At 34.6% G+C, this 12190-nt stretch overlaps 4 protein-coding genes across 7 annotated transcripts; 1 reads left to right on the forward strand and 3 right to left on the reverse strand.

The window, feature by feature from the left end:
• Positions 1-1630: 1630 nt before the first annotated feature.
• LOC107959256 (NEDD8-specific protease 1) lies at positions 1631-3978 on the reverse strand. 4 transcript variants are annotated; one of them, XM_041113093.1, is made up of 3 exons: positions 3690-3915; positions 3026-3268; positions 1631-2703 (listed from the first exon to the last, which is right to left on the reverse strand). In XM_041113093.1, exon 3 carries the CDS (start codon positions 2686-2688, stop codon positions 2002-2004), a length of 687 nt encoding a protein of 228 aa, XP_040969027.1. In that variant the 5' UTR covers positions 2689-2703; positions 3026-3268; positions 3690-3915; the 3' UTR covers positions 1631-2001. The 4 variants fall into 4 exon arrangements, with proteins under 4 accessions (XP_040969027.1, XP_040969025.1, XP_040969028.1 ...); XM_041113091.1 differs by lacking the exon at positions 3026-3268 and having other exon boundaries at positions 3690-3978; XM_041113094.1 differs by lacking the exon at positions 3026-3268 and having other exon boundaries at positions 1631-2718.
• A 796-nt stretch (positions 3979-4774) lies between these two features.
• LOC107959251 (F-box/WD-40 repeat-containing protein At5g21040) lies at positions 4775-7094 on the forward strand. Its single transcript, XM_041113095.1, has 2 exons — positions 4775-4963; positions 5134-7094. The coding sequence occupies exon 2, from the start codon at positions 5299-5301 to the stop codon at positions 6940-6942; it is 1644 nt and encodes a 547-aa protein (XP_040969029.1). The 5' UTR covers positions 4775-4963; positions 5134-5298; the 3' UTR covers positions 6943-7094.
• A 391-nt stretch (positions 7095-7485) lies between these two features.
• LOC121229279 (uncharacterized) lies at positions 7486-8967 on the reverse strand. Its single transcript, XM_041113098.1, has 5 exons — positions 8583-8967; positions 8404-8468; positions 8248-8308; positions 7896-8042; positions 7486-7758 (listed from the first exon to the last, which is right to left on the reverse strand). The coding sequence occupies exons 1-5, from the start codon at positions 8845-8847 to the stop codon at positions 7631-7633; spliced, it is 666 nt and encodes a 221-aa protein (XP_040969032.1). The 5' UTR covers positions 8848-8967; the 3' UTR covers positions 7486-7630.
• Positions 8968-9086: 119 nt separating this feature from the next.
• Positions 9087-10373, reverse strand: LOC107959252 (xyloglucan endotransglucosylase/hydrolase protein 9). The gene is made up of 4 exons (XM_041113097.1): positions 10094-10373; positions 9884-9984; positions 9619-9812; positions 9087-9531 (listed from the first exon to the last, which is right to left on the reverse strand). Exons 1-4 carry the CDS (start codon positions 10269-10271, stop codon positions 9132-9134), a joined length of 873 nt encoding a protein of 290 aa, XP_040969031.1. The 5' UTR covers positions 10272-10373; the 3' UTR covers positions 9087-9131.
• Between the last annotated feature and the right edge of the window lie 1817 nt (positions 10374-12190).

A 12190-nucleotide genomic window follows, 5' to 3' on the forward strand; every position in this document is an offset into this window, starting at 1 on the left:
ATAGGAGCGAATAGTTAATCATAGTGTGAAATGTTGAAATCAAAATTAATCGTAAGATATAAGAAAATCAGTATAGTACTAACTACTAAATTAGTGAGTGAGTTGTATCAATGAAAAATAAATAAATAATAATAAATCATTTAAGACGGTAAAAAAATTGAAACTAAGGAAGGGGGAGATTGGTCGTTGGGGCGAGTGGCGAGTGGGGTCCAAAATGACAGAATCCTAGATTAGATTGTATTGTAATAAGACCAAACACGTGGCTGGGTTGGCTGAGGGGAATTAATGCGTAATGCAAAGCAAAGAAACCTCGACTCATCCAACTAGCAAATTAGTTTATAGGTACGATACTCTTGGATTATAAAAAATACGATACTCTAGGATTATAAAAAATGGAAAATATGTTCGCCACCGCCATTGGAGTTTCTTCAATCCCAAGTAAAAATGCTGATCTTAAAAGAACAAGGCATGTTTCTGTCTCGATAATATATAATTTAGTAGTGTTTGTAAATCGGATGGGACCAAAATTTGAACCTGTACCGGGTCCACTATGACACAGGATCTCTAGCCTAGAGTTTGAGTAAATGAAATGTTGTGTTGGGACTAGTCCCAGGGGGCTGGGGTTAGCAATGGCATACATGCAGTTGTCAGTTCAAAATGGACTGCCTGCAGGAGGTGGAAGCTGGACCAGCAAGCCCAACCCCACGCCAATAAGGGTCTGGGACCTCTCACCGTGCCTGCTTTTGTTTCAACCTCATGACCTACTCTTGATTCTGCTGCTTGTTTAATCTGATGGTCTGTCAGATTCTTGCCGCCTTTGTCTGCTCTCCTACTACATATCCACTGTTTCATAGCTTTACCATTCAGACTTTTGTTTTACCAAATTCATATGTTTAACTATCCATTTAATGGATTCGGCACACCATATTTTTAATACAAAACATGTTAAATCGATATAGAAGAAAGGTTTTGCAAATAGGTTTGAATTTAAACTTGCCGATGGTTACAATCTTTAAGAAATCTCCACTTGTTGAATGTCAATTATGGTATTAGGCTTGATCACGTGCCCTCCTCAATTTGTACTTTACAGTAGAATTATTATTGAAGTTTTTATACTAAAAGTTAAATTATATTTTGTTCTTTTTACTCAAAAAGCAGATAAATTAATCTATATACATTAGATTAAAGAGTAAATTGATAATTTTTATTAAAAAATTGATGTAATTGATGGGATACCCAGACAATAATATGTGATGTGTATCTCATGCTAACATACATGAAACAGTTTTTAACAATAGAAATGGATGCAATTTTTAATAAAAAGACTGAGTTGCCCTTTGATTTAATCTACAAAAAATAATTTATTCATTTTTTGAGTAGATTGGGTAAGATACAATTTGACTCTTAATACAAGAACTTTTATGGTACTATTACTGAATCTGTCCTCATTTTGCTTTATAATGAAGTGTCTACTCATTTGGTTCTGGTTTTGGAAGTTTTCCATTGATGACTGATACAACATATTTTATGACATTAATTGTAAGTTTTATAAACCTCCCCTATAGTTAATGACATTGTAATTTTATAGCAAACAAGTAGATGCAATAAGTATAAATCTGTCACAACAAAAAAAAAAAAATTCTTTTCTTTACCATTCATCCCTAGCCTTGGATGCCTTCAAATTTCCTAAGCATTTTGTGATACACGATTTTCATCCTCAATGTGGATGCGAGCATTGAATTCATATTTATGTCCGACACATAGGTGTAAATATCGGATCCATATGAAAGTTAGAACAACAAAGTTTTCATTTAACAAATTGAAAAACAAATTAATCAAATAAGCATGCATGCGACTGCCATACATTGCCTGCTTAAGTTGCTATCCAGAAAACAGACTAAGTCCCAGATTTTGAAAGGAAACTTGAAATACAAGATCCATGAAATGGCAGAACTTCATCCTCTTGCACACCCAACCTGATACGTCCCCATTCAATATCTCTCATTGCTTGGCCATTAGATCTTTGATCAACCCCAGTATCTCTTTCCTCATTTCACCAACCACCGACGGAGTCACCTGCTCCTTTAGAGAAGAAAACCACATATCAGTGCCATCTTTGTTTTCACTGCTTTCATACCATGAGCATATGGTTCTTGCAGTAGCTGTAACGTATAAGCCACAATCGTAGCCATTAACTTGCTGAGGTGTGTCGATGCATTCTTGATACTTGTCATTACTGGTTGAACTTGGACCACCATTATAACCAACCACAGATTTAAACAGCTTCATAGCATGCCTCTTATTCATTTGCTGATTGCTATCGTGATGGACAAAGATATTAGCACTTCGGTAATATGCAAGTAAGCTCCAGTGACTTCCACCTTCGGGTAAGCTTACATCATCGTTGTTATTGACTGGAAAAATCACGAGGTTCTTGTCCGGCAATTTAAGGGGTTCCAGAAAATCTTTAAGACCATCAACATCGGGGCAGTTAGTTATCCAGAAAGCAATTGATGGTGGAACCAATAGGATGTCCTCTGAAGGATGACTTGAAGATAGGAGACTAAAATAGAACTCGATGATTCTATCATTCAGATAATACGGGCCACTGAGGATGTCCAAGTCCGATCGTCTAAGCACAACATCGTTGTAACTGAGAATCTTTTCATCTGCAGCAGATTTTCCCATGCTCTAGATACTAATCTGTATTTCCGAAAACTAAACTTTCAAAACGAGGAAAAAAATGGTTTAATTTACTAAAAAAAAAGAACTAACAGCTAATCATAAGCTAAAAGAATGGTTTAATTCTACTTTCTTGCAATATAACAGTTTTCGAATCCTTGAAGTTAGACCATCAAGTGCCAGTAAACTGGAGTAGATAAAGAGATAAGAGACCCTCAATCACTTAGGCTCATCAATTTGTGTTTGAATTTTATCATAGTAGAAAGCAGCTTTATTCGACATAGGATTTGCAAAACAGTTTACTAAAATTGAAAAAGGATGGAAGCAAGATTTTAAGACTAACATGCACAAACATGAGGCAGTACGATGAACAACAAAATCAACTCTGGTTCAAGCTGTATCTCGGTTTCGTGGCGTGTGGCCTATGCTAAATCAATGATACAACACAAGGATGATGAATTGCAATACGAGTTCCATAACCAAGTAAGTAATCCAGATTTAAAATTCAGGGGCAGCCCGGTTAAGATATCAACTCTAATGTGCTGCAATAACTTCTTCATGTCCAAGGCAACTGACAATAAGAATCCTAGTTTTGGATTCATCGAAAACACGAGACAACACGAACTGTGTCAATATCTAAATGACATTTACGATATACCATTTGCAGTGTATCCTTCCCCTAGTTATACGCTATACCATTTTGAACTTCAATCCTTGAGCGAAAGGGTCAAATCAAATCCCACAAAATAACAAACTCAATGAATCAATAATTTTCAATATAAAAAAAGAAAAACCCAAACCAAATAAATATTTCTCTGCAATTTAATCCAAAAAATAAGTTCTCAGCAATTGATAGTCAAGATGACTAAATAGTTTGGCATCCTCTGTTTAAAAGAAGACAAGGAAACCTCAAAACTCCAAAAGATAACTAATCATAAGCAAAACAAACAGTGGAAGCCTAAAATCAATAAAATCCACTTAGAGAAAAAGTAAAAATGATGTCTAACCTTGAAACGAAAATCTTCTTCTTCTTCTTCTTAGATTTATTGTTACCGACGGAACACAACGCCTATTTTTCAAGAAGGTTTGGTGGATTGTTCTTTCCCGAATTTTAAAGAAAAAGAAGGGAAAGAACATGAACTACAGAGACAGTACCGCGGGCCAATACCAAAAATTAAATAGCCCAGGTTTGTAGGTTTTGTTGGGGCTTATGAACCCAACTCGCCCAGGGCAAACTGTTTCCTTTTTTTGACAAACCTATTTAACTCTCCGTTTTATCGTCAGTCTCATCCATTTTAATTATCAACAATACTACCGCCAAAGGCTTTAACTGAATTGTAGTTTGAAGCTCTATGGGTCTCAAATCTCAATCAAATTTTTATATTTTTAATTAGGTTATTTTTAATTTTTTTCCATACCTGTTTCATATAACATACAATGATTAATATAAAAAAAATTTCTAATCAATGTAAAATTACTTCTTTATTCTAGGAAAATATCTTGCCAAAAATTTTCAAATTAATAACATTTTATTCACTGTAACACCTTCATACTTGACCTGAATATCAGGTCTAGTATATTCTTTCATTTATCAAATATTTTCTTTAAAACTTTCATAACCTTTAAATTAGTTCCTATTGTCATAAAAATTGTATGTACTAGTTAATCATATTAAATCAATTTTTTTCTCATTGCATTCAAACCACATAATTTATCTTATTAAATTTCTATGTATTTCACTTCTATTATTTCATTTGTATATTTTTTTAAATTTAACAATTTAATCCATAACATCATAAAAATTCCATATTTTTTCATATTATTTTATACATATTTTCTCATTTTATAACGCATTTATTAAACTTTTATCATAATTTTTTCACTGAGATATTAAACTATTTTATATGTTAGTTCCTATTTGCTTGTAATTTAATTAAGCCATAAATCGATTATGAATCATAACAATGTAGAAGCATCTTTGTGCGTGACGCATTATCATCCAACGTCCCACAAAATTTCTATGACTCTTGGTCCATTAATCTCCACCGTTTGATCCTTCCTTTAATAGTACCGTAATAAAATAATAATAAAAAATCCCCTCCTCCAAACCTTCCCACCGCTTCGGCGTTCGGATCCAAGAAATATTCCCTTTCCCCTCCTCAATTTCCTCCATATTCCTAATTATCTTTTCTCGATTTACCATTTACACTTCATTTATTTGGAAAATTAAGAACAGTTCTAACAACTCTCTTCTCCAAAGAACGAATTTTTAATCTTAGAGGTACCTTTTTAATTTCAATTTTTTTTTCTTTTTGACTTTCTGGGTTTTGGTTAGATTCTGCGCACCTTCTATTAATTGTTAACCCTTCAAATTTCTTCAATTCATTGGATATTTTCTGATTAGTTTTATTTCACATTTTGTAGTTTGATTTTAATACTTTTGGGTTTCAGGTTTTAGGGATTGTTAGATTTAGGCATCTTTGTTTAAGGGTAAGTTCAGATTCTGGGTTTGAAATATTTCTGGTTTAAATACTTTTTGAGCCCTTGAATTAGGGGATTTAGGTTTATAGTTATACCATTGAATTAATAGTTCCAGGTGAAATTTTCATTCATTTTATGGCATTTGAATGCCAAGAAAGCACTGAGATTTCTAAAAATCTGGCAAATTATTCTGAGTCAAACCATTCTAGTTACAATTCCGCACCTGAAAATTTGGAAACTTCAAAACCGGCTTTGGATTTTAACCCTAAGAAGGGCATTTCAAGCTTTTATGGTTCAAAACAGTTACCTCCTAATGATGTTTTTACGAATGCCCGGCGGTCAATCACTGATCTCCCACCAGCCTTAGTTTCAGAAATTTTGAATTGTCTCGACCCTAAAGAGCTTGGTATAATATCTTGTGTGTCGACCATTCTCCATAATATAGCATCCGAGCATCACGTTTGGAAAGAGTTTTATTGCGAGAGGTGGGGTTTACCAGTTGCCTCGGGACTTTTGGGTGCTGGGGCTTCCGATGAGAAGTCATGGAAAAAATTGTTTGTGGAGAGGGATTTTAGGAGCAAGACATTTTTAGGACGGTATAGCATTGATGTTTTATATGGTCATACTGAAGCTGTTAGAACTGTGTTTCTGTTGGCTTCAGCCAAACTCATTTTTACTGCTGGATATGATTCGGTTGTACGAATGTGGGATACGGAGGAGGGGCTGTCAATTGCATCATCGCGGCCCCTTGGTTGTACTATTAGGGCTGTTGCAGCCGATACTAAACTATTAGTTGCTGGGGGTACTGATGGTTTTATCCATTGTTGGAAGGCAGTAGAGAGTCTTAAGCACTTGTTTGACCTTAAGGGTGTTGAGAAACAGAACAATGAGTTTCGACTTTGGGAACACGAGGGGCCTATAACTTCTCTTGCTTTGGACCTTACTAGGATATATAGTGGTTCTTGGGACATGACAGTTCGTGTTTGGGATAGGTCATCACTGAAGTGCACACAGATATTGAGGCATGGTGACTGGGTTTGGAGCCTTGTTCCTCATGACACAACTGTTGTAAGCACATCAGGTTCTGATGTGTTTCTTTGGGAGACAAATAGCGGGACTTTATTAAATGTTATTCACAATGCTCACGTTGGTAATACTTATGCCTTGGCTCGGAGTCGCACTGGAGACTTCCTTTTTACTGGTGGAGAAGATGGAGCGATACACATGTTTGAGATAATGAGTGGGTCTGACGAATCTAGTGTCGTGCAGGTTGCAACATGGATTCCTCACTCAGGTGCTGTTTACTCCCTTGCATTTGAGTTTCCCTGGCTTGTTTCAGCTTCCAGTGATGGTAAACTTGCGCTAATTGATGTTCGGAAGTTGTTGAGGGCCAGTAAGTGCACCTTGGGGAAAAGGGTTTCAAGGGATAATGACATGGAACAAAGGAACATAGAGCCACCCCAGAGAATGCTCCATGGATTTGGGTGCAATTTGTTCTCAGTTGGTATTGGTGCAGATCGAATTGTCTGTGGGGGTGAGGAAGGTGTTGTTCGTATCTGGAACTTCTCAGAAGCTCTAGAAATTGAGCAGAGGGCACGTGCACTAAGAGGAATACGTTTGGAGAATAGGATGAGGCGACGCAGACTTCAAATTGAGATGAATAATAAGGGTGGTCGAACTGATCAATGTTCTGTTGCAGCCAAGAAGAAAACAGTCAATGGTGATAGGAATAGTGTCTGGCACAGTAAACGTAGCATAAGCTCCAAGGTGAAGACATAACGGCTGTCAGATGATTTATGATTATACTTACTTTATGCATTTAGGCTTCCAACATATTCATCTTTTTTTTATTATGACAAGATTAGACACAATAACTTTGTGACTGTATCGTAACTATGATATCTTTTGGTTATCCATGGATTTTAATCTCATTTGTATGATCTTGCATTTCAATCTTTTAGTTCTTGTGATATTTTTGGTAGCTGGGCCTTCTTCTTATGGTTGCCTCCATAGAGAAGCTGGGGTTGAGCGTTGTTGGCATTTTATTGGAACTACTGCTTCTATTTACATGCCTTTAGTTTTTTATGATTCTCAAATAGTAGGCATGTGCACATTTCTTATCCATTTACAGTTCCAGCTATATGCAAATTCCAGTGGAGTTTAGTCAGTGTTTCAAACTTTCATGTTACCTTTTCAGCATGCCTCTAAAGTTGGAATTTAACTTATGCAGTTTTTAAACTACTCGTGTTTTCATTGCATTAAATTTAAAAATGGGAAAATTGTTGGTTGGTACACATGTTGTAGGTTTTTGGACAATTGACATGCTGATAAAGAGATTATATTAATGTATTTCGTTCCATGTTGAATGTATGTGGAAGAAATTCGGATTACATAAAGAGAAAACATTTGAAGGAAGAAAAATCTAATGACAAAAATTGAATGCCTCCACAACAAAATCCTGCAATATTTAGTCCATTGAAGTACCCTCAGTTGCAGTTTCACTTTCTACTTTATCAGCAGATTCCTCTGGTTTGCTTTCGATGCCGGCAACATTCTCAAGCTTCGAGACACGAAACATTGCCAAATGAATGTCCCCTACATCAAAAAAGAACCATTGCATAGACATAACTCAAGAAAACATAGTCTTGTTTGCCTCAGTTACAATGCAGAATTTGGGATACTTTTCCGGGGTTATTGGATTGAATTGAACTTGAAGAGTTGGGTGTATTTACCGAATATAAGAAAACTTCCGGGTGGCACCTTGGAAACAACTCCTGGTCTTAGCCTCTGGTCATTGATGAAGGTCCCATTTGTACTATCCAAGTCTGTCACCAGAAGATTCCCTCCTTTCTTCTGAATCCGAGCATGAATTCCCGATACTACAGCATCCAGAGATGTACGTATGATTCCATATCAAAGGTATTAGCAGTATGAAAATAATCTATTTCATAGCTGAAACAAATATTATCCCAATTTTACATTTTCATTAAATTTTGGGATACTTGGGATAGGATAAAAGAATTTAAAATTAAAATATCGAGTATAACGGTAGTCCAATCAACTGTTGCAACTGGAATAACTTACCTGTTGCAACTGGAATCACCACATCTGCCTTATCAGGGAGGCGACCAACAGTCACTTCGCTCTACAAAATGACCAAATAAAATCCACCATGGATGTTATTTTCAATGCAAAGATAGAACAGTGACACTGGCAACATTCTTCTTTTATGGTACTTACGGAAGCAATTTCAAAGGCATCTGGCATTTGAACCTTAAATCCAATGTGTCTTGAATCTCCATCACCTAGTTCAACAATGCATCAAAATGTTGGCGATTTCTTAAACTAGCTATCCAGATTCAGAAACCAGATAAAAAAAAATTAACCCTGTAACAGCATAAAAACACTGACTCACTGACCTGTAGGTTCAAGAAGCCATCGATCAGTGACATCTGTGGAAGTATTACTTTCACTTTCAGAAGCAAAAATAACCCCAACATTTCTTTGTTTCCTTAATCTGTTTCTATCAAATTTAAGCCTGACACCATAGTTTTTGGAGGACTGAAAAGGGACCACCAAATTTGATGCTGAAAGAGAGGCTTTTGACTGAAGGAAGGAAGGTGAAAGATTAGCCGAGCAGCTTGGGAGCTTTGCTTGAGACAAAGATGGTGCAGTCATCTCCATTTCTGCAAGAGGATTCAAAGTTGCAGTACGAGTGTGAGTTCGGTTCTTTTGGATTGTGTGGATACAAGTAAAAGGGTGTTTTTGGGAAACATGTGATATAATTATTATGTGGCATCCATTTATTGCGTTGATAGGGATATGGATAACAGTGTTATAAATGCAGTGGCTTCTTGTCTTTATGGGGTGAGGCGTGAGGCACTATTTTTATTTTTTTACAAAGAAGGCCACACTTGAGTAAGGCGTCACAAAAATCTGTGAAATGCTTAAAAGTTATTGCAGTAATTTTAACTGATACACTCCCTTGGTAACTCAGTGAATCGTGCTTTATCTTTACAATAGTCATAAACCAAATGCTTTCTGCGAACCCATTTAAGTTGATGGCTCCTATGCCTGTTTAACACAACGAAAGCTGGCTTATCCCACCAGAACCGTCCGAGTTTGCCACATTGGGCCATAATATCGTCTGTTTCAGGCAATAATTCGCAAGCATTGATGATGAAAAACCGAAAGGTTGAAACGAAGGGAGCATTGGTCCAGTTGGTCTTCACCTTCCCACCTTGCGTGGCCCAATCATCGGCATTCCACACTGACCCTCGGATGCTCATCGCCTGCTGTCTTGGAAACCGCGCACCCTTGTCTTCTTTGTTAGTGAAAACCCGTATGGGAATTCCATCAACAAGAAACCTGTTTAGATTGCCAACGAATATTAAACATGATATTTCAAATAACTGAATAACATAGATTTGAGTACAGTTTGTTGCTTACACTTACACAATGAAATGGCGATTCCAGAAAAAAGAGTATGTGTGGAAATCAAGTGTGGGATCGAACCAAAGAGTATGCCTTTGCTCTCGATTGCCGGTGCCATTGACGTAAATATTAGTTTGGACTAGGTATGGCTCTCGCGATACATTCCCAAGAAACTCAAAGTCCAGTTCGTCATGAACAGGCCCTTCCGATGCCATCTGCATTTCCCATTCTTAAATTTCTCAAACATAATTTTTTTACACTCATAATCTAGTAATACTAATCTTACATAAAAGGCGGTGACGGTTCCAGCTGAGTCTCCTTCAATTAGTTTGATCTGCACACTTGCTTGCCCAAACAAATACTTCTTCTTAGACTCAAATCCACAACCTATAATCAATCACATCACCATTTATTTCAACAAATACATTCCTAATCATTTTGATTACAACAAAAGACAAAACACTCATTACCCAAAGCAAAGAATGGTTGGCATTACCAGAAACATTGTCCAGAGTTAGCTCGATCTGGTCTCCTTGAGAGATAATGTGATTAGGAGCCCAGTTGTACTCAAACACTTCACTAATGTTACCACACATTGCTAACACTAAATTCGCACAAACGAATCCCACCATAAATATTGCAATTTCAAGCCTAGTACAAATATTTGAAGCCATCACCACAACTCCAAATCCAGAGGCTCAACTCAAAGCAGTGAGACACAGGCATGCATGCATTATATAGCCCATAGTTTGTAATTGGAGCCATGTGAGTCTGAGCAAATGGAAAGGATGGTTACATCAGAAAAGTGAATCAAAGTGGTGGGGGGAGGTTAATGGCCACTAACAGGAATGGGAAAATCCATTACCTTAGCTAAATTAGAGAATAATATGAGTTGTCATCAACTTTCTTACTGCTAACTACACTTTTAATGGTGTATATTTACCACTGCAAAAATGGCCCAATGTTTATATTTATGGTGGTTTGTAAAGGTAGCTAACCCAGCAAAAATAAATTTATTATAGCCTGAAACGAGATCAATTTTGGTTTATAATATACTCTTAAACATAGTCTACCTTTGTTTATTATCTAATATCTGCAAACCTCTCTAATCTATACCCGTAATCAAATGCTGTCCCCTAATGCATTTATAATTGCAAAATGTTGAACTGAGAGGATTTGCTTTTATTGCAGCTAAGCAAAAGGAAAAAGAAATATGATATAAAGGGTAATTAGGGTATTGAATGTTTAGTTTTTTAATTTAAGCTAATCTTTGAGGTTTATGCCCTTGTTTCAAGGTTTAAACTTAAGTTTTTTTATTATTAAATAAATAGAGATATAAAGTAAATAAATTATAGTATTAAAGGAGGATCCTTAAACAAACCGTCTTGGCAAAACCATTAACAATCATTCTGTGTTTGGGTATATTTTGAATTTTCTACTGCTTTAAGTAATGAAATTTTTTGATTGAAGTAGGGAGAAAATCAGAGTTTTTTTAAAATTCATTCTATTATTTTAATCGATTTGACAATTATTTTTAAATTTAATTGATTAATTTTTTTAATTCATTCTATTATTTTAATCGATTTGACAATTATTTTTAAATTTAACTGATTAATCAATTAACATATATTTTTAACTAACTTAATACTGGCCAGTGAAGTCGATTAATTGACTTTTTATTTGTTTTGTTTCATTAATTAAGTTTTATTAACTTAATCAAGAAACACCATAATTGTTGAATGGAAAGGTAAAATTTTGTGTACGTAGAACTAGTTTTAGCCTTTAGGGTGTTTTATTTTAGTTTTTTGTGGTTAATTAAAATTTAGTTTGAGTTAAAATAATTTGAGTTTAGGATTTAATTTATATTATATATTTTACATAGTGTTAATATATTTAAAATAAATAAATACATAAAAATATATATAACATCAATCAAGTCGAATGTGTTAATTAACATGGTTAGGTCAATTTGGATAGACTTTTACTCATCGCATTGGTGTTCTTTTTAAAGTTAATGTATTGTTATAATTATCTTTTATATTACATATTTATTGTACCTCAATTTATTTTAGATTTTACATACTTTATTATGTTAACGCTTGTGTTACATACTAATCTTAATGTATTTTGAATAATTTGTTAATATGATACAATTTAGATAAAATTAATATTTTATTTTTATGTGATCAAAGTGTTATAAATATCAACAAAAGCCCGTTGTAATGGTATAATACATTACATTCTTAAAGAGAGACATATATTCAAATATTAGAGATAATATTGTTGAAATAAATAGCTTGGACTATGAACATTAACATTAAAATGAAAATAGAAAATATAAAAAAAAAGTATTATAAATTCACACAAATTTTTATATGTTAATAATTTATTTTATATCTTGAAAAAAATCGTTTTAGATAGATTTTTAGATTTATTTTAATGGATTTGTATTATGTCTATATTATTTTTCTTATCATGTTATAATTTTTTTTTATTTTTTATATTATTTTTATGTCGTGTATTTATAAACTTGAAAATTGAATAATTTTATACGCCATACATTGATATAATGAACATGTTGAAAGATTAGATC

Source organism: Gossypium hirsutum, chromosome A05, assembly GCF_007990345.1.
Source record: "Gossypium hirsutum isolate 1008001.06 chromosome A05, Gossypium_hirsutum_v2.1, whole genome shotgun sequence".
NCBI classification, from domain to species: domain Eukaryota; kingdom Viridiplantae; phylum Streptophyta; class Magnoliopsida; order Malvales; family Malvaceae; genus Gossypium; species Gossypium hirsutum.